This window comes from Aptenodytes patagonicus, chromosome Z (assembly GCF_965638725.1).
Source record: "Aptenodytes patagonicus chromosome Z, bAptPat1.pri.cur, whole genome shotgun sequence".
NCBI lineage: Eukaryota > Metazoa > Chordata > Aves > Sphenisciformes > Spheniscidae > Aptenodytes > Aptenodytes patagonicus.
In genome coordinates this window covers 17,360,201-17,380,143 of record NC_134982.1, presented here as the reverse complement: position 1 = coordinate 17,380,143, position 19,943 = coordinate 17,360,201, and the positions used below count along the sequence as shown (strand labels likewise).

The following is a 19,943-nucleotide window of genomic DNA, read 5'->3' as shown; positions in this document are numbered from 1 at the left end:
GTTTCCTTTCAGCTGTCAAACAGATACCAGTCAACTCAAATTTTGACCCCTACTCTACACATTACTGTTTAAACAAAGACTACCGTGGTCTTTTTCAGCAATATAAACATGTTTCAAAAGAAAAAAATTAGTGTATGAATATAGTTTTGAAGTACAGTGCCTCAAGCACAGAGTCAGCCGCCGAGTACTTGTTTGATAAAAGAAACTTTGCTTTTAACAGTCAAAGTAGATCAGACTCATGACCTGTCACATATATACACACAGATACATAAAACAGTACGTATTTATAGAATTATGAATCTTACAGGTCACTTCGGAATTTTTTCTTTTTCTCCCCTCTCAAAACACATAGTTTGAGGAGAGGAAAAAAAGAATGCAGAAAATATGAAAGACAAGTTATTTTCAGGGCAACGTTTTTGAGAGATGGGAGGAAAGATGTGTTCCATGAAAGGAGAGACTGCAGCACTCCAAGTAAAACAAACTTTAAAGCAAACAGGTTAAGAGTGAAAAATTACTTATAAAAATTGAAGATACACAACACCACATTTGCCCTTTTGAAAAAACATATTCTCAGAAAGAGTATGTTTCAGGTGTCCTTGCTATTTACGAAAGTAAACTCAGACATGCGAAGTAGTACTAGGCCCTTTGGCATTTTAAAAGGCTTATCAGCAGGCTTCTGCCTTAAGTTCAAGTAAAACGAGCTGTGCCTTCAATTTGTATACTTCAAATGTGCCTCCATTTGTGTACTTCAAATGGAAAATAAGCAGTTCGTGACACCTACTTACCTGAAATAGCATTAGTCACTGACATGAGTGGAGAGTGAAGAGCAGGAGTCACACCCCATACTGTATGGTACCCGACTATTCCAGCTAGGCCAAATGTTGTCACCATTTGCGCGAAAGCAGTATTAGGAGCTGCAATGCCCAGTCCTAACATGCTGGCTAAACCTAGAAGAAAAGCACAGCAAAACTTTTCTATAACTTTTCAATGGTTTCTTACATTTAAACTCTGTACAACAGGAGTCCAGTGTTGAGCTAAAAGCAAAATGGAGTTTTGTGCATGGACTTGTTTCAAGATCAGCTGAATCATCCTTGTTAACTACAAGGCTCTTTCAGTGCTCGTGCTTCTTTTACAATAGAAAATAAAACCATAAATATAATACACACATCTTTGTTACGCATGCACACAAAGTAGCAAAGATAGGTTTCTACACCAACCCTGAATCCTGTAACTCTCCTGTTCTATAGCAAAAATGTAGAAGAGTCACAATCATGTTGAGATACTACCCGGAAGACTCAAAGCATGCATATGAAGAACAGAGGTTAAAATTAAGAATACTCAATTCATTAATTACCTCATGCAGAAGTTCTGATGCACACAGAACACCAAATGACAAGAAAAGCCAATATTTATTTGTCAAGACAAAAGTCCTGTTCTCAGTACTTCAGTAGACTGTGGACATTTAAGTGTCATACAATACATTAAAGTTTGAAGAAAGCAATGGCATTGAATTGATTCTGCTGCAAAGTATGGGCACAGTCCCCAGCAGGAGTCCTTCAGAATTTTAAGTATTTTACTGATATTTAAATAAAGCCAAACACGCATACATGTACACAGCATGAGTCAGCACTGCTTGAAGTGTTAATACTTTCAGTTAAATTTCTAAAATTTTATTTTCCCTCTCAAGAGCAATTATTACACTATGCTGATTTTGCACTAGGATACACCAGCCAATCAACTGCTCTCTCAACTAGTTATTGAATTGAATGAGTATGATGAGGAGTCACTTAAAAGCATTAGCCAAATGAGGAGCACTCTACACTGATTCTCCAACTCTGGAAGTTGCCTACCTGTTGTGTATACAGATGCACTAGTCATAGTTTTTCTAAAAGGTGTAATAGTAGCTGCTTTTTCCGCTTCCAGCTCTGCTACAGTCTTCTGCTTCACAGGGGCTCCTTGAGGAATGTTATTTGGTGGAGGTGCTGGGAAAATCACCTTGCCATCCTGACAAGAGATATCTACAGTTATCCCTAACATGGCAGATGCTTCATAGTTAGAGGAGCCTATTCTTAATCCTGCAACTCAGATAAGTCTTAACATTCTACAGCCATGCCACAAGAACATCTTCCTTTTCTGCATCAGCAGAATTTTGCAAGGCTGGATGATCAGTACAGCCTGACCAAGTTAATCATATCAGTTTACACATTCTTCAGACAAGATTTAACATCAGTGTCCAAAAACACCTGGTGGAAGCACAGCATAAGGCTTGAAAGCAGAAACCAAAACAAAGAGGTAAAGTTCCTTAAATGGAAAACATTTATGCAAAATAAAACAGGGTCTTGGAAATAGCAAAATCTGCTACAGATCTGAACTATAATCAGAGCCTGCCCAGACCTCAGCTAGGTACCAAGCATGATGTCTCACATTTTTTGCTGTTCTCCAGGCCTCTGGAGGAATAACTGCTGGAGCTGTCAGACCTGAGTTGCACATACCACTTTAGAGGTCTGGGAGGGCTGAAATCAATGCAAGCCTCCTCCAGAGTAGGCATCATAAGCGTTACAAAGTGTTGGCAACATTATGCAGCAAAACTCAACAGAAATTAACACCTCTTACCTAAATAGTAATAGTAACTTCCTAATAGTTGCAGGAGGAGAGCCCATACTGGGCCCATGCCCAAAGTTTGTATTTTATTATTTCCTAATAGAGCTTAAAGTATACCGTGTATTCTAGTTCCACCAGTTTTTTCTGAAGTTACTCTTATAAAAGCAGAAACATGTATTTATTTAAAAAAAAAAAAAAAAGAATGTTTTTCTGGCCCTGTAGTAATGTTGCAAACATGTTTTAAATAACTATGCTTTTATCACATGAAAACAACATAAAAATTTAATCTTTCTTCTATTTTTCAATAGTAGACATAAGGTTTGTTTAACCATGACAAGACAACAAAAGCAAAGAGGTTTCCCTTCACAAAAAGGGACAGAGGAATATTCAGCTGAATACAAACACAACTGCCCACACTGTCCATCAAGCTACATCTGGTCGAATGCATTTTAAAGAGACAACACTGATAAATATTATCTTCTTAATTTGAGTACATACTTTTATATTTATTGACTTACCTTCATGACTACAGTTCCTCTAATAACATGATCCAAAGTCCCATAATCAAATTCATCTTTTGGATCAAAGTAGAAGTTCTCCTTGTCAGGACTAATAGCCTTTAGGAGTTTTATAATATTATTGGAATACAGAGTACTGGCCTGAGTAGCCATTCTGCTAGGCAGGTCTGTGTAGCCAATGTGTGTAACACCCTGAAAAAAATTCAAGTAAAATATTAAATATTAGTTCAATCTCTGAAGAAGCAGCATCTCTTCCAATATATCCTTCTGGAAATACATATCCAAACTGTTTCACTTATTTCTGTTTTTAACCCCAGCTAAAACTGTTACCTGCAGCTCTAACATTATTAAGTCGGGGGAGGATTACTCACAACAGTTACAGAATTGAACATGATCAAACCCAACACCTTAAATGCTATTAACAACAAGCCTACACAGAGAGGAAGATGCACTGACGCAAGAGGTTGTCCTCTCCAAATCCTACCATTCCCTCAGAACTCAGCTGCTTAAAGCAACCAGGTAACAGATTATCCTGCCTAATGCTTGGCATCTTCTCAGTCCTTCTAGAGAGCATGCAGTGGAGGCAACTTTCTATACGACACAGGAGTGAAGGGAGCGTCCTCAGAGCTAGGCAGTTGAGCAAGTAATATGCCCAGGTTCACATTTATGTAAAGATGTAACATAATATATCCACACTGTTTAAAGAACAAATGTGAGTATACCTGGCTATCAGGCTCTTGAGCTTTTGGAAGGTATGGGAAGCTGAGGCTGGCATACACTCTTCATGTTCAAGCAGGCTTCTGTTAAAACACTGCTCCCGCAACTCACAGCTAAGATCTATGCATGCTTCCAGGAACTCTGGCTTCTTAATGCAATGCTCCGGCACACTGCTAATAGTTCTGCACTGCTGCTCTTTTCCACAGCTCAGTGCCAGTACGCTATATCCAGGGGTGACACACCCCTGACTAAAAGCGCTCCATATAAATTCTTCATGCAAGTATCTGCTCATTTCTGTTCTACATACTCTAATTTCAGTTTTTAAGCAATGACATCAAAAGCCCTAGGAAACCACAAAGCCAAATACAATGAGTGACTCATGATATTATATACACACACACAGCCCTGCTTATATAAATGACAACCATGGAAGCAGTATGTCCTACAGGCTTCCCTAACAACAGCATTATGTCCTTACATTACCAAACAACAACCTTGGAAATCTGCTACTTCAAATCTTATCACCCAAATTGCTATAACTGCTAGTAGATTTTTCACAAGTACCAAGAATAAAACCCAAAAAGCAGAAAAACAAGCTCTCAACTGAGCCAATGAACACTGGAGCAAAACCAAAGTAGTTAGTTCAGTCCAGAGCAAAATTGCTTACTTTAATGAACCAATTCACGCTACTCCTAGATTGGGTTACAAGTGGTTTGGATACTCTAGGGCAGACACACTCATGTTGGCGAAGTTGAAGACATACAAAGGCAGCACCCTCCTGAAGCTGCAGTTATATTGACCTAAGCCAGAGACTTTGCACTGAGGTAAATACTGACATAGTCTGAACCTGCTTAGCTTACCTATGACAGGGACTGTTAACCTCCAGTTCTGGGAGGCGATGGGCAAGTCAAAGAAGCTATTGCTACTGCTGTCTCTTTAGGTAGACCAAGAAATAGACATCAAACCACACCCACAACTCAGCAGAGACAAATCACTGGACTTGGGAAGTCTAAGTAGTAACACTTCCATAGTTAACAACCAAATTAACACTATACAAAAGTATTTGTTTCTTTCAAACCTTCAAATTATTATACATAGAGATGACCACATGCAAATCTAAAGGATTACTTAAGCCCAAATAGCAAAATCAGCTACTCATTTTCAGCATACAGTTTACAAAACACAATGTGAATTCATGCAAACTGAGAATGATCTGCAGATTAAAATGCTCACCTTATGAACGTACATTTCTCCAGGCTTTGTAGTCTCAATGTTTCCCCCTGCTTCTGCAGCTAAATCCACAACAACTGAACCTTCCTTCATTGATTCAATCATGTCTTTCTTAAACAAGATGGGAGCTTTTTTGCCTGACAAGACAAGGCATAGTAAGTTAAACACAAAATACAGCTTTTTATCTGTAGAGCTCAGGAGATCCGTTCTCCCCCTCTCTCTATATGTATAAACTTTATTTTTCTAAGCAAAATTTTGAAGTAATTGGTACCTAGGATGGAATGTCACAGAAGGTTTGTTTATACAGGCAGAGAGAAGAGATGCTAGAACATCTTGCTCCCAACCATCTACAAAAAAGTATGCATGGGTAGTCTACCAAAGATGCTGGCAAGTCCAATTTTGTCCTCAGTAAACTGACAACATCCAATCTTACAATTCAAGTCATAACCAAAAAAAAGAAACACCACACCATAAGTTATGGAGAGACAGATGTTGTGCAATACAAAGCACTAAAAACCTACGCTCTACCTTACTATGTTTCAAATAGAAGAGACAGTACTGTTTCAATTGAACTTGTTTCAGTGCACAAGCTGGATAGCGGAAGTAGCAGTGATGCAATAAATATGCAAGACAATTACATATTCTTACTTTATTACTATCTACTCCTTGTTTAATAAGAAAACATGATACTATTGAGTCAAAGACTGCTAGTTTGTGAAAACAAAACTTGTAAAAAAAAGTACACACTTTAAAAACAGGCATTTATCAGGGAAGGGAAAAGGTACATGCTCACACAGATATAATTCATTAACACCTCTGTTTTCACTGCAGGCATAGCTCCGAAAACATGCCAACTTACACAAGATAAATGAAAATTAGCATCTTGCACATAAAACATACCTGGAATAAGTGCTGTAGTGATGATAATATCAACGTCTTGGCACTGCTTGGCAAAGAGTTTCATTTCAGCTTCAATAAATTCTTTGGACATTTCTTTAGCATAACCACCTTGTCCCTCTCCAGATTCCTTTAAGTCTACTTCTAAAGGCTCAGCACCAAGAGACTTGAACTGTTCCAGAGCTGCAGCTCTAGGAAGAGAAAATTGCAGGGGAGGAAATAACCACTACTTTAAAAATCCACCATGACTTTTCTGGTCTTTTTAGTAGCAGTCTTCAGACAAGAGACCCAAAACTTATTCTAGGATTAAGGAGACCATAACTAAAGTCCTCAGCTTTCTATATTTAGTGAAAAAAGTAATTGCATCACTAAGTTTAGGTCCCTAATGAAGATACTTGGATAAGGAATGAAGGCAGCCTCCAGTTTCCTGTATAGTCAGCACAGTTGCTCCAAGAAAAGGCTCAAAGCTAGGAGCTTAACTGTTGACTAACTTCGCTCACCCATTTCTCGTCATGACTAGGTAGATCTACAGCCCAAACTTAGATGCCTAAGATAGGTGATGAATACACAACCTGTGGCCCTGTCTTTAATCTGTGAAATGGGAAATACTAGTAAGTCTTATTTTCACAGGGAAAACTGGTTGGGGGGGATGGTGGCGGTTTGGGTTTTTTGGGGGTTTTGTTTGTTTGTTTGTTGTTTGGTTTTTTGGGTTGTTTTTTTTTTACAGTTAACCTGTAAATCAGTAATTTATTTTGCATCATGTGATATCACAGTAAATAACGAGACTAAATTTCAGTGTTAGGTGAATTTTCACAACATGCAGAGGATTTAACACAAAAATTCAGGCACACCAAGATAAAACTATCAGGATGCTTAAGAAGGGAATTAAAAATATCTGAAAAGTTTTAGACAGATTTTGATCATGCTTTTATGAGAAATAAACTCTTTCCAGTTTGTTTTAAGGCATATGCAGATTTTCTAACAAACCAGAGTGAAGGGTTTTTTCGTATTGCACATCGTAAATCTGGAGATACGTTCATTTTTCTTCTTTCATATTAGATATAGCTAAGTAGCACTAGATGCCACTTCCGTATAAAAACAAACATTTATAAGTAATTTTAATGCAAATACACTATTAAGCACATAAAAATTCAATATAAAAAGGCCATTTATTAGAAAAAAATGTAATGACGTTTGCAGTCCCTGTAGCTGTAAGATGAAAAATGTTCGTGCTCTGTAATTTTCCCAGTCTATTGCTCTAAAAAATGGCTATGGGACAAAATAATCCTTCCAAACATAACAAAGAGACCTGAGAAAAGCAGCATTTAAAGTAGCTGCAGTTTCTGTTCTTTCATCTTGAGTTTCATAAATAAAATAACTTGATCTCTTTCTCTCCTTCAGCAGATTGAAAGAAGTGTCTCTCCAAAGAGTTCCTAACTGGCCTCTCTGGGATCAGGAGAGTAGAGGTGAATGAGAGTATGCAGCTATGAACCTGCATCAAAGCAAGCTATAAATGAGGGCATAAAGATTTTTTCTTTACCGTTTTCCCTGTGTCCCCAAGAAGAAGAGAGACATGAAATTCTGGATAAAAGCCCTAACTTTCTCATTTTTATAAAGCAACAATTTTTTATTCATATAGTTCTGAATGATTTAATGAGAAGGACTCTGGAAGGTTTGCTTGTTTTGAGGTATAAAAAAATGGAGGAGTAATGATGGAACAAAAATGGTAGGAAAGGAATTGTGATTCAGTGCAGTACAAGTACTTTCACTGTAATACAGCTACAAACTACTCAATCTTAAAATAATTTCAGATTGCTATTACCATTTTCACACACCTACCTAGTATCAAATCCACGAACCACTGCACCCATTGATTTAGCTGCTCCTGCAGAAGCCAGGCCAGCAACTCCTCCTCCGATGATCAAGACCTAGAATGATACCATCATCATGCTTGGAGCATAAACTAAAACTGGAGCTGGTTAGAAAAGCAGGAGCATTGTACTGCTTTCACAACTGCAGATACATCTCATTAACCAGCCATTTAAACAAGTTACCTTAGGACACAGATCCCAAAATGACTTTGGTAAAGCTGCCCTGTAAATCTAACAGTTTAAAAGCTATAACTCCTAACTTCACTTATCTGAGAGCCAAGTCACTTACATAAACTGTTAGCTATAGATAAGTACAGGTCTTCTCCTTAATTTTTCTTCTTTTTTTTCCTTCCCTAATTCTACTTTCATTTCTGTTCAACCCAATCCACCTGCAATTCCAATCAAGCAATCCTTTCCATCACAGCCTTCAACACACCAGAAATCCCAACATCTGTGACTTTTCTTAACTGCTTCCTTGCCTTTCCCCATCTGGGAAAAAAAAAAAACATCCATGTATAGCTAGTCTGATGTTTAAAACTAAGCAAACTTAAATTATTCTATTGTTCCCCCCAAAAAAATGACACTACAGGTAGTGAACAAAAATTGGTATGGGAATAACTATAGGGATTTCTGAAGTCTCTAGAACTAGCCCCAAGGCAGGAAAAAAAGCCTTTTAACACAATTTCAGCAGTGCTTAGCTGTGCTCAGGAACTCATGTATTCTTCCGCCACGGTATCTGTTTAATTGCACATACCTTTGCTGGAGCAACTTTACCAGCAGCTGTGATCTGACCCGTGAAAAATCGACCAAAGTGATTTGCTGCCAGTACCACAGCCTTGTAACTGTCAATTAAGGATGAACACATATCAGTATTTTCCCAGGCTCAGTACAATTACATTTATGACAGAAATCAAAAGGATGAACAGTTAACCATCACATGCATCAGATAAAGCAAGTGTAGTATTTTACTACTGAGCATAAGTCTTTGTTCATATTTCTTGCTTTTTTTTTAAATCATGGAATGCATTTTCAGCCAGAATTTTTGGACTGCAATATACTGGATGTCCACAACTATTCACTCTCAAATAAAATTTTACCTGAATAATAAATGCATAACTTGCCAAAAGTTACCTTTGTGGTCTTTGAAGCTACCTTCAAAGGGTGTAACCTGAGGCTTGTTAAGGAAGGAAACATGAACAGGCAATTGCAAAACCCAGAGTAGTTTTGCAGTAAGCTCACTTACACAAGCAAGCACACGTTCAAAAAAAGATACTCTGACCCTAACTCTGCAGTGCTATATGGCTTAGGGAAAATAGCTTAACCTTGCTACTTCTTTTGCCCCATCTGCTTTGCAGTCATCCAAGCATGGGTGGCTGGACACGAAATTAACATCAGTAGAGCTATCTGAAAATGGAGATTAATGTGTAATTATGTCTTTTCTTAACAACAGTGCACATTTTCTTACATTTTTACTAACAGTGCTGTGGTTCAACAGTCCCATTCCACTCTCTTTCCTATTTCTAGCAGGTACATACGGAGGTCTGTATGCCGTAAAATTAGTTCCAATTTGGAGTAACAGCTTGTAGATTTTATACCTTTAAATACATTATCAATTTCTGTATTTTAGTAAAATTACACAGAATGAAAACAGAGAGATGTAAGCAAACATGTAAGTGGATGTATACTGCCAGCGTCCACAAAATCTGGCAGCCTTCTCCAAGGCCTACTATGCCTCACAGACAACATCTATGTAAAAAGTCAAAAAAATAAAAAGCAATAAAGAACCTAATAATAAAAGTCAGCTTGACAACAACATTTTAGTTCACTACAATACCAGTCGCAAAGCATGAAGATGTCTGAGAGTATTTGGTCTTTTGTTTATATCTGCCATGGCAATTGCATTCATACCGAGTGGTGTTTGGGTTGGTTAGCTCCCAACAACATCAGATCCCAATGACAGACAATCTGTGTTCACGCTGCCTTAAGGCTATCTTTGAGCCTGCTCTGATCTAGTTCAGACCAAAAAGGCACTAGACAAAGCAGTCCAGGAATTAGAAGAACTGCCTTCAGTTTTATTTATTTTTTTAAAAGCCTTGCTCTGATCTGCTGCAAAGCTGACCATAAGAAACTTAAGAAGTTGTTTGGCACCTCCAACAGCTTCATCCTGCTTGAAACAACTGTATGAAAATAGAGATGCAGAATTTGTTTATATAGACCTAATATCAAAAGTACATAGCTTTTAATCCAGTTATACTTACTCAAGCTGGGGGGGAGGGGGAGGGAAAAGTATTAAGACTCATACCCAGCAATGTTGGCCATGGAGCTAAGTGCATCATATCCCTGAGCAATGGTGACCCGTGGAACCTGATCCATAGCCAAGACAGTAGTTTTTTTTTCTGCAAGCTTTTTCAGGAGGTCTGGATTTTGTGCTGGGTAGATAAAACTAATCAGGGTAGCCGCCGTCTTAAAAAGATCTGCCTCATGTACGCCTAGAGCCGAGTTATGTATAGGAGCCCTCACCTGAAGAAAGAGAGAAGTTTCCAAATTAATCAGAAGAAATAAACCAGAACACACTCCACTTACTTTCTCCCAGCTTGCAGTCTGTCCATTCCCCTCCATAAAGTACACAAGGAAGGAAGTATATCAAAGGCTGTTTACACTACTGAACCGAGTAACTGCACTTCTTAACTGCAGTCCACATATTAGAATTAGCTCTTAGTGGATTGGTGACAGGGCAGTAATAGTCAGCATACACCTTCAGAAAGATCTGAGGGCTTCTAACCAGCAGTTACTAGCTTTCATGACAGACAGCTGCCCCAAAACCGGCCATTTTTAAGCAAAACAATTACTGAACAGATGTGCCAATGAAGCTCTACAGGCTAAGAATCACTAATGAGGTTGCAATGCACCATTACATACAGGGAATTTCAAGGATGAAGTCCAGCAGATACTCATCTTGATCTGCATTCACTTCTTTTGAGTTTCTCACTTCTCTTCAAAAAGAAACTTACTTAAAAGGGTTGTTCACAAACTAGCTCACAGAAATTCTATGTTCAATCCTGACAGGATAACTTCAAATACAGCAGTTAAAGGAAGCCTCAACATCAGGTTTAAGGTCTTTCTTTTTTTCTTCAGGATTCTGCACAACCTACTACCTCTCAAGCAACTTCACTTTTAGCAGTCTTTCCAGATCAGCTGCAACTCATCTAGTTACAAATACTTTTGAAACACACTGTTGCTGTGGAATTGTTGGATGTCTGATTGCGAAAAGTTAGAAACTTGCATCTTCAAAATTCCAAGCAACTCTCTCTAAAGAGTAACTTGAGCTGTATGTCACTAATTTTGGAGCGAAGGTTTCTTAGAGCAGGGATCTTATCTGATTAGAGTCCAAAACTAGTCTATGTCACTCTAGAAAACACAACTCCTCCAAGGTGATTAAAAACTTGATAAATTATCTTCAGTTTTTTCAATGCTGCCATTTACTAGTTTATTACTGTAGGTGTACACCTGAGCTATTAAAAAAAAGACAGACTAAAATTGAGTCAGAACACAGAACTGAAAATATTAATTTAAAGGAGCTTACTTACTGAATTTTCAGCAGACTATTAGAAAAAATTGACCTGTATGTTTCTCCAAAAAGAATGTAATAGGAAATTTATTAATAAAGCAATTACTTTGACAACCAAATCAGAAGCCAGGACTTCCTTGGTCCCCTGGATCTTTGCTCCAACTTCTCTGTAATGGTCATCAGAAAATTTGGAAGCTTCTCCAGCACCAGATTCCACCACAACATTGAAGCCTTGTTTAACCAAGGCTTGAACTCCAGCCGGTGATAGAGCCACTCTCTTCTCATTCTCAAATATCTCCTTGGGGACACCAACAGTCAGCTGTTTATAAGGAATTCCTGTAAGAGTGGCACATAAGACAGCATTAGTTGCACTAAAGATTAATTAATTGATATTAATGGCACTTTTCAGTGTTGTACAGACACACGCAGACATGTCACACTTAGCAATTCTCCCTCCTAAGGGATGAGGAAGCAGAATGGTATTTTCTAGCAGTGTAGTTTACGTTTCCTTAAATTACACCATCTTGCTAGGTACCTATTCTCTCAAGAATCAGCAGGTCAGCACAATCAGCCACACAAGCAGGAACAAGTGTTTGGTGCAGTTCATACCCATCTGAATTTATACAGTTCTGATTGTATAAAACAGAATGCCAGTTACACAATACATGGTGTTCTGGTGATAACACATTCTACCTGGGGCAAGAAGAATTTAAATCCCTCTCTAGTGACTTCAACTTTATTGTGAAGAAACAAACAAGCTTGAACAGCTGAACTGCATTTTAACTGAACTTGGTTTTAATGTCTATCAAATTACAGTTGTCTCAGATCACTATTAATGAATGTAACTTACATACCACAAAGTACATTGAAAGGCACAACTACATCGATAAGGTACTCTAAGAGTTGCTACAGAAATGAAAAATGTGAATTCAGGAGCAGTTGAAGAATAATGGAATATCCGTCTACTAGTTCGTTCAATTATACTTCTCTTCAATGTTATCTCCTTGTCTTAACTTGTTCAAAGCTCTACTAAATAACACCAGGAAACTGCAGAAGCTGTAATTTATCAGTTTTAGCTTAAGGTTTCAAATCACAAACATCTAACTTTGTTCACGTACAATTTGTGGGCTTCCAGTCTAATATCTGAGAGTTAAACTTCTCCGATAAAATCAAGTGTTTAAATACATTATTTATAAATACACAGACTCAAGCAGAATAATCGTATATCAAACTACCACGTTTCTTCAGTTACAGTAGACAGCATGCAGTCCAGCACACAGGCCCAATTCTGCACCAGCTTTCACTGATGTCTATCCACAATTTAAACCTGGATTGTGGCATTTATACACAGGACACCTACACCACATATATATTAATGAAATATAACTTGAGCAGCCTAAGCAGTCACTCACATTAAAGATCAAGCAACCAAACAAAAAAAACCCCAAAACAAACAAAAAAATACCAAAAAAAAAAGGGGGGGAGGCGTGGGGTAAAAGGCTTGTTTTAAATTACAAATCTGCATTTAATTTGGCCACCAATACTATGTATTGTGCTACAAAAATTGTACCAGACTAGCGAAGCGTTGCACATTTTAGGAAGGCCTCCTTTCCACTTCTTTATTCTTGTTTGTTTTTTAAGATAGAAACAGGCAAAACAAAGCAAAAAGCATACCATACTGTAAGAGATTTGAGGAACTGAATTATTTTGATATTTTTAAATCTAAATCTATCTATGAAATAAAACTAGGACTGTAAGGTGCTTAGAGTTGAACATCTCAAAGTGTTTTAGATTAACAACTTTCAAGATACTATCAACTTACAATGTTCTGAAAATACAATACAGAGTTGCTAAGAACTGGTACTTAAATATCTACCTGTACTCATCCGTCTTCTAACCCATAAAAAAACTGATTGAACACATCCAAGAAGACGACAGAGTGAAAGATCACCAGACAAAGTGCATTTCTTCTAATTATTTTTACCTTTTTTTTAATTTTAGATTTCTCTTTGAAATTAAACTAATAAAATGCTAACAAATAATTTGAAGACACAAGTGTTTTGATATTTTATATGTTGGAGAACATTTAAAATTCTTCAGATTACAAGACAAAAATCAAATTCAGAAAAGCATGCCTTAAAGGAACGTAAAGTCACAACAGGAGCGAGAATGCACATCTAAAACAGATCCACAAAGGTAACAATGCTTTGCAAAGATTTGCTTCATCAGCATACATCACATCTAAACATCACTGTGCAACTCAGGGCGTCCCTATCACAGCAGCACTAACCGCTTGAAAGCTATGGTAACTGTTGCCGTCATTCATACAAGCTACCCTTGTCATTTGAAGGGAACTTTCTCCTCCTCTCTTCTCCTAATTACTACACAATAAAGTCCTGCTTCTGACTTTCACTATATCAGCTCAGTGGAAATGAGCTCTCTTGTCTTTTAGAAGCAGAAAGGAAACCTAGAAGATTGAAGTTTGTTAGAACAACAAAGACCAATCATAAATTCAGAAAGGAAGTAGCTCTAGGATAGAAGGCAAAAAGCTCTTCAAGAAGCACTGAGGAAATAAAAACTGGAGTTCTACCTTCCCTTTCTCCTTTTGGAAGTTTTTGCAGCACACAAATGCAAAGGAAGGAAGGAATAAATTACAGCATACAGGGGATAGAAGGATGACTGCGAATTTAAAGGCACACAGACACTTGACTAAAGCTTATACACTTCTCAAGCAAAAAATTTCTTTTTTTTTTTTAGCTCCTAAGGCCCAAGTTCAAATGACAATTGATGCTTCTGATTTCTTTTTGTTCACTTGCTTTTGTGTGGGGTACCGAAGTAGAAAAGTAAATGGCTAGGAGGGATGAACAGGAATATGCACTTGCTACATGCCAAATACGTTTCCTCATTTCTTTCTTTCACATTGCTACATCTTGCATGCAATAAAAATAGGTAAAAATTTTTCAGATAGAAAGTATTTGCACCTTATTCAGTAAGCAGAATGATCAGAGATCAATACTGAGGACTATGCCCTCCTCCAATGCTTTGGGAGATCAAATCCAAGACAAACATTCAACAAGTCTCATTTGCCTCTCACCTTCTTTTCTCCTCTGTCCCACTACCAAATTTCTAGCAACCAGTGAATATAGAAGCAAGTGAATACAGAAGCAAACAGATGTCGGTTTGCCAGCCTTTAGCTAGACCAGGTATAGGACATTTTTCAAGCAGACTACCCTGAGCTATCACATCATTCCTCACCACAAAGGATCAGATATCTGCAACTGCAAAGCGAAGATCTATGTTAAAACTTCAGGACAGGGTATGATAAATACTATGTTTGAAGAAAGCTATACTAAGAACACAGGTTTGGTTTGTTGAATTCAGCAATTTCATCCAATTAATTAGTTTTGAAAGGTTGAAATCTAGAATTATAAACTTAGGATCTTGATTTAGGTTTTATTTTGAGAAAGCACATCTGCTATCCTTGCCATGGGTTTAAAACTGCATGAGAGAGTGAAGCTTCCACATTGCCTTTCCAACCCTCCACGTCAGATAATCTCTTTAAGAACTGCCTTGAGTATGTTTTAGTAACTTACTGCTTTATGACATCAAGAACATTTTCCAAAAACAGACTGATATACACACATCTTGAGTACCTTTTTGAGTCACATGAAGATTTTGAACATATTGTTCATTGAGTAGAAGATACACAGTACTTTTTATTGATATAAAGAATCAACACCAAAAGGATTCTGCCACTATCAAAAGTAGAATCACTAAATTTCACAGGCCTTAGAATCTTAGTATGGAATGTACATAAATTAGAATTTAGAAAAACTAGGAAGAAGCCACTCTTTCTCATTCCCTTAACATAATCTCAACTGTGTAATGAGGACATATTCAACGCACAGTCTCAAACTTCAAGTAAACAAAGTAAGTAGGTAGTCTACATCTCCAAGCTTCAGAAATCAAACAATTTAAAATAACTATAAAAGCAATTTTCTCCATTTAACTTTCATCTACAGGGTGTTTAAAGAAGATCCTAAATTAAAACTATCAAGAAAACTCAGACATTTTATGTAGTGAAAAACAGAAGAATACAAGTTATCATCTCCTTAACCTGATTACAGGAAGTAGTCTGTAGCAAAATAGTATCAACAAATACTAGAAACTGACATAGAAAAGAGAAAGAAGAAGTTTTGACTATATACCACATGTTCTGGGCCGGAAAACTGGATACATTACCTGCCTGATTTCTAAGTTACTCTAGTATCAGCTTTAAACAAACCATCTCACCTGTTCTGAAGATGAGGACATATTCCGAAGAACAGCAATATGATGTTGGCAAAAAGGAAAAAAAAAAAACAACAAGAATGGTACAGAAGATTAAACAAACACCTGATCCCTCTTCTTACACAAGCAAGGAGACACAAAAAACCCAAGGAAATTAAAGGAGAATGTCTATGGTTTATAAATAATCTACAGCTTATCTAGAGAATTAATTGACAATAAACTGTTACAGGTTTAAAAGTTCTGCAAGATTTAGAAAAAAAAACAGGAAGTTTTAAGAAAGAAGCATCAAAATAAAAGGGACATTAAAATCCCAAGATAGAGAGGGGTAAAAGTCACAGAGCTGTAGGACAAACCAATCTGGAAGTATATTGGAAACCTCAGAGTTGGTCACTCCGTAAGCACCTTTCCCAGATCTTGGTAAGTTTTTCATCTGTTTCTGAAGCATCTGGTGCTAGTGACTATTTGAGACAGCTTACAGGAATACTTGATTACTCCTGTATGAAAATCCCTATGTTTCTAAGAAACAAAGAAAATAGCAGCAAGATAAACAGCAATACGAAAAGTATCCATCCTCCAAGTTTACTTTTCAACCAACTCCAAATCTCTTCACTCCTCAAGCAGCTGTTATTCTTGTACGTAACATATCCTGGACTAAATGAAAGCTAATCTGAGAGAACCCAAGTAATAACTACAGGCTTAAGAATTACTGTGACACTAGTCTTTTCAGAAACCTTACTCTTCTTAGTGTTACAGTGATTTTACCAAGTGTCACTATAATCAAAGATAATTTCTAGAAGTAAGAATAAAATGTAGTTATTTTATATGCTGTTAAATTTTGATTCAAGAGCACTTAAAAAGTATACATAGGCAACAGTAGTGCTACTAATTTGTCATTCAATGGCTGTTTTATCCTTGATTTGTCTTCTACTGAATGACAAATCTCATATTACCAAAATGAACTATAAGGACAGCTTAATTATCAACCAGAAGACTTACCAAACTTGTAATTATCAGCATTAAATAACTGTATTGCATGAGTACCTTAAATAAGGGCTTCTACACAACACATCTGAAGGGACAGCACTGAATGCTCAAACACGACACTAATCAGAATTCTCTGTTCTTATGGAAAAATTTCTGAAAAGTGATTCATAAAAACAACATACACACACATAGACCAGCATACTGATAAAATAGTAAATACACGCTGTTTTTACATACAGTAAAACTGAAGAGATCTTTCAGTTTCATGATCAAATTTGTGGTCAAAGTCAAATACAAAGATTGATTCCAAACTCAAACAACAACAAGGGCATTTACCTGGGACATTTGAGAAAGAACTTTGAACCTAGTTTCCTACGTCCCAGGTTAACACTCCCAACCAAGGGACAATTTGCCATATCACGACAAGCAGATGTCTCTTTCATTCAGATACTGAATATGGAAAAATAAGTTTGGAGCATCACAAATTCATGGCAAAACTATTACCTGATCAGTTCTGACAGACCCCAGATCCCCGGGCTGTCAGTCAGAGCAAAGTTCAGGTTTCACCATGCAACTGTGGTAAAAAGGCATGCAATACAGATTATCAGGAGCCCTCAGAGTAAAGAAACTCTTCCTCTTGTCATATTTCTTCAGAAGCTCCAAAACATTGGGCCACCCATTTGAAAGGACCCAAAAATGCACTAGCTACTGTTAGTATTAGCAGAAATTCCATGCAACACAGGCTTCCCCAAGTTATACAGTATAACCTTATGTCCTGTGTTTTCACAACCAGACATTCTGTTCACAAACAGCACTACTTTTCTAATACTCCAAAATATCTAATGCAGTTACCTACTGTGTATGTTTGGAAGAACCGAACATCACACGTACAATCAATCTAACTCTCCACATTAATCTGTCCCAGACTGAAAAGACCCTAGACCTGCACTGAAACAGGGTCTCTAAATTCCTTCAGGGAGACATGACCCATGCAGGATAATGGGCTTAAACCAGTTTTACATATTCTCCAGTCTTCTTGCTGTCAAGCTATGCACAGCATAGGATAGAGCAAAAAAATGTCACTTCCGATTTTCATACACCAGGCTCACATCGTAAACTGGAACCAAGGATGCGCCCATTCCCTTCTCCTTTTTGTTCCTGAAAATACCTGAACCTGTCCATTATCTGCACTAAAATGTAATTAGTACAAATATATCAATAAACCCTACACATGAAGATGCAGATCAGTAGTTCTTCAACGTGGTACAACATAAAGAGTTCCCTGAACAAAGCTAAGAGATTTTTTCACATAGGATAATTACATCTACGTACAGTCATGCCTGCAAATGCTTTCTTTGTGAAAGCTGTATTTTTCTCTGCATGCACACAAAGAGTTGCACTACCAAGACTCATGGGGAACTCAGGCTTTTAACTAAGAAATGCATTTGTTTAAATACTTCCCTCAAGCAAGGTAAGTGTCAGGAGGACCTCTGACCACGTACCCTTAAAAACTATTTGGATCCAAAGTATTAATAATAAACGCAAACACCTTCTGCATAAGCCCTTTAAAACCAGCGTAAAACTGTACTGCAACTGACTGACTCAAGTAAGCTGCTGACATGATTTACGAGCATTCTTTTTATTTTAAGTCTTTTCTGGACTAATGCATATCTGAAAGAGAAATTCAACCTATCTTTGTGTTTCAAAATAAACAATTATTTACAATAGTTTAATCAGTTTACCTGGCTTTGGAGCTGCCTGAGCCCTGAGCATCTGGTGGGTTCTAAACATTCGCAAACACGGCATCTTTGCAGAATGCACCTTAGGTGGCAACACATTGCTAAAAACAGGAGTTGAGCACCCACTAACAGCAACACGCAGAAGGCTCGCCATTTCGCCCGGACCTCACAGCAGACTCCTTGCCACGTATGGAATCCCTGCTGCACATGTAAAAACAAAGCAAGAACTATTAATGACACTAGACAGAAGGTATGTAAACTCAGCAGCTTAAGTCCCGTTCACTGCCAGTAGCCATGAGACGATCATTTCTCCCCACGTCTTCCTTCTAGCTAGAAAACAAAATCAACTTTTTTTCAAACTGAGCGAGACAACTATCGAACTAAAGTAACAAGCCCATGGGAGGACTGACATTACAAGTTGACCTGGAGATCGTATTTCTGTGACTCAAGACCATATTCTCTTTACACCGTTGCTCTAAATAAGCAACTCTGACACGCAAAAAACTCCTGCGCCCCAAGGAACCAGACAAACAATTCAAACCCCAGCCAGAGCTCCCAAGGGAGTTACCCTGGGTGGGACAGCAGCTTACAGGTGCTCAGGAGACATCCCAAAGCAGGCGCTCGGAGTGGGACAAGTGGGGCAGTGGGGAGCGGGCAGGGGAGCCGGGCCGCCCTCGCTAGCAGGTGGCTGCTGGCGGAAAAAAGGCATTTCGCCCTAAGCCGCCCCGCCGCCGCTGCGCACTAACGCGCCGTCCCGTCCCGCCTCGTCTCGTCGCTGCTCACGGCGGCGGCCCACCGCTCCCCGCCGGCCCGGCCCACGAGGCAGCGGCCCCGTTTCACCCCCGCCGCTATTTATAGCCCGCGGCCACTGACTGACCTTGGGCAGGCGGCTCGCCCTCCGCCGCCCGGGCCCGCCGTCCCCCGCCGTCACAACGGCCGGCGGCCATCGCGCCCGCCCGGGGGGAAGCCCGCAGACGCCACCTCTCCGCTCCCCGCCTGGGAGCGCTCCAGGGGGCCCCTTCCCGCGCCACCTGCCTTCTCCACACGTCCGTCCTTCCTTCCTTCCTTCCTTCCTCCCTCCCGCCCTTCCTTCCTTCCCGCCGCTCCCGGGCGCTGCTAGAGCGGGACACCGCAGCCTTCTGCTCAGCGACGGCCGCCCCCCGCCGGGAGAAAGCGGAGGAGGAGGAGGAGGAGGAGGAGGCGCCGCTGGCGCTGGCCCTGGCCCCACGCACGCCCCGGCCCACACCACCGCAGCGCGCAGCACCCACCAGCCGTGCCGCCGGCGCCGGCCCCGCCGCGGCACTGACCGACCTTGGGGCGAGGCGGCGGGGCGGGGCGGGGGGCGGGGCGGGCCGGAGGAGGGGGGCGCCCGCCAACCCGGAAGAAGTGAGGGGAACGTAGAGGTCGGAGCGGTCGTCACGCGGCGTCCCCGTCCCCGACCTGGAAGGGGGCGGCGGGGGCTGTCCGTCACGTGGCGCCTGCGTGCCGCCGGCGGCTCGCGCTCGTGGCTCCCGCTCGTGCCCGCGGC

General features: G+C 39.4%; 1 protein-coding gene across 2 annotated transcripts in view; it reads right to left on the bottom strand.

Moving 5' to 3' along the window:
* The window catches only part of NNT (nicotinamide nucleotide transhydrogenase), a 45,346-nt gene extending 25,609 nt beyond the window's left edge, over positions 1-19,737 (bottom strand). Inside the window, exons 1-11 of one of the 2 annotated variants that reach the window (XM_076362873.1) lie at positions 19,684-19,737; positions 18,419-18,616; positions 11,509-11,738; positions 10,137-10,354; positions 8,589-8,676; positions 7,803-7,891; positions 5,967-6,154; positions 5,070-5,203; positions 3,120-3,311; positions 1,851-2,004; positions 786-947 (exon numbers count right to left, since the gene is read on the bottom strand). In XM_076362873.1, coding sequence (XP_076218988.1) covers positions 786-947; positions 1,851-2,004; positions 3,120-3,311; positions 5,070-5,203; positions 5,967-6,154; positions 7,803-7,891; positions 8,589-8,676; positions 10,137-10,354; positions 11,509-11,738; positions 18,419-18,569 — 1,606 coding nt within the window. In that variant the 5' untranslated portion in view covers positions 18,570-18,616; positions 19,684-19,737. Of the gene's footprint in view, positions 1-785; positions 948-1,850; positions 2,005-3,119; positions 3,312-5,069; positions 5,204-5,966; positions 6,155-7,802; positions 7,892-8,588; positions 8,677-10,136; positions 10,355-11,508; positions 11,739-18,418; positions 18,617-19,450; positions 19,591-19,683 lie in introns of those variants that run through there. The other variant, XM_076362874.1, reaches the window with a different exon arrangement.
* Between the last annotated feature and the right edge of the window lie 206 nt (positions 19,738-19,943).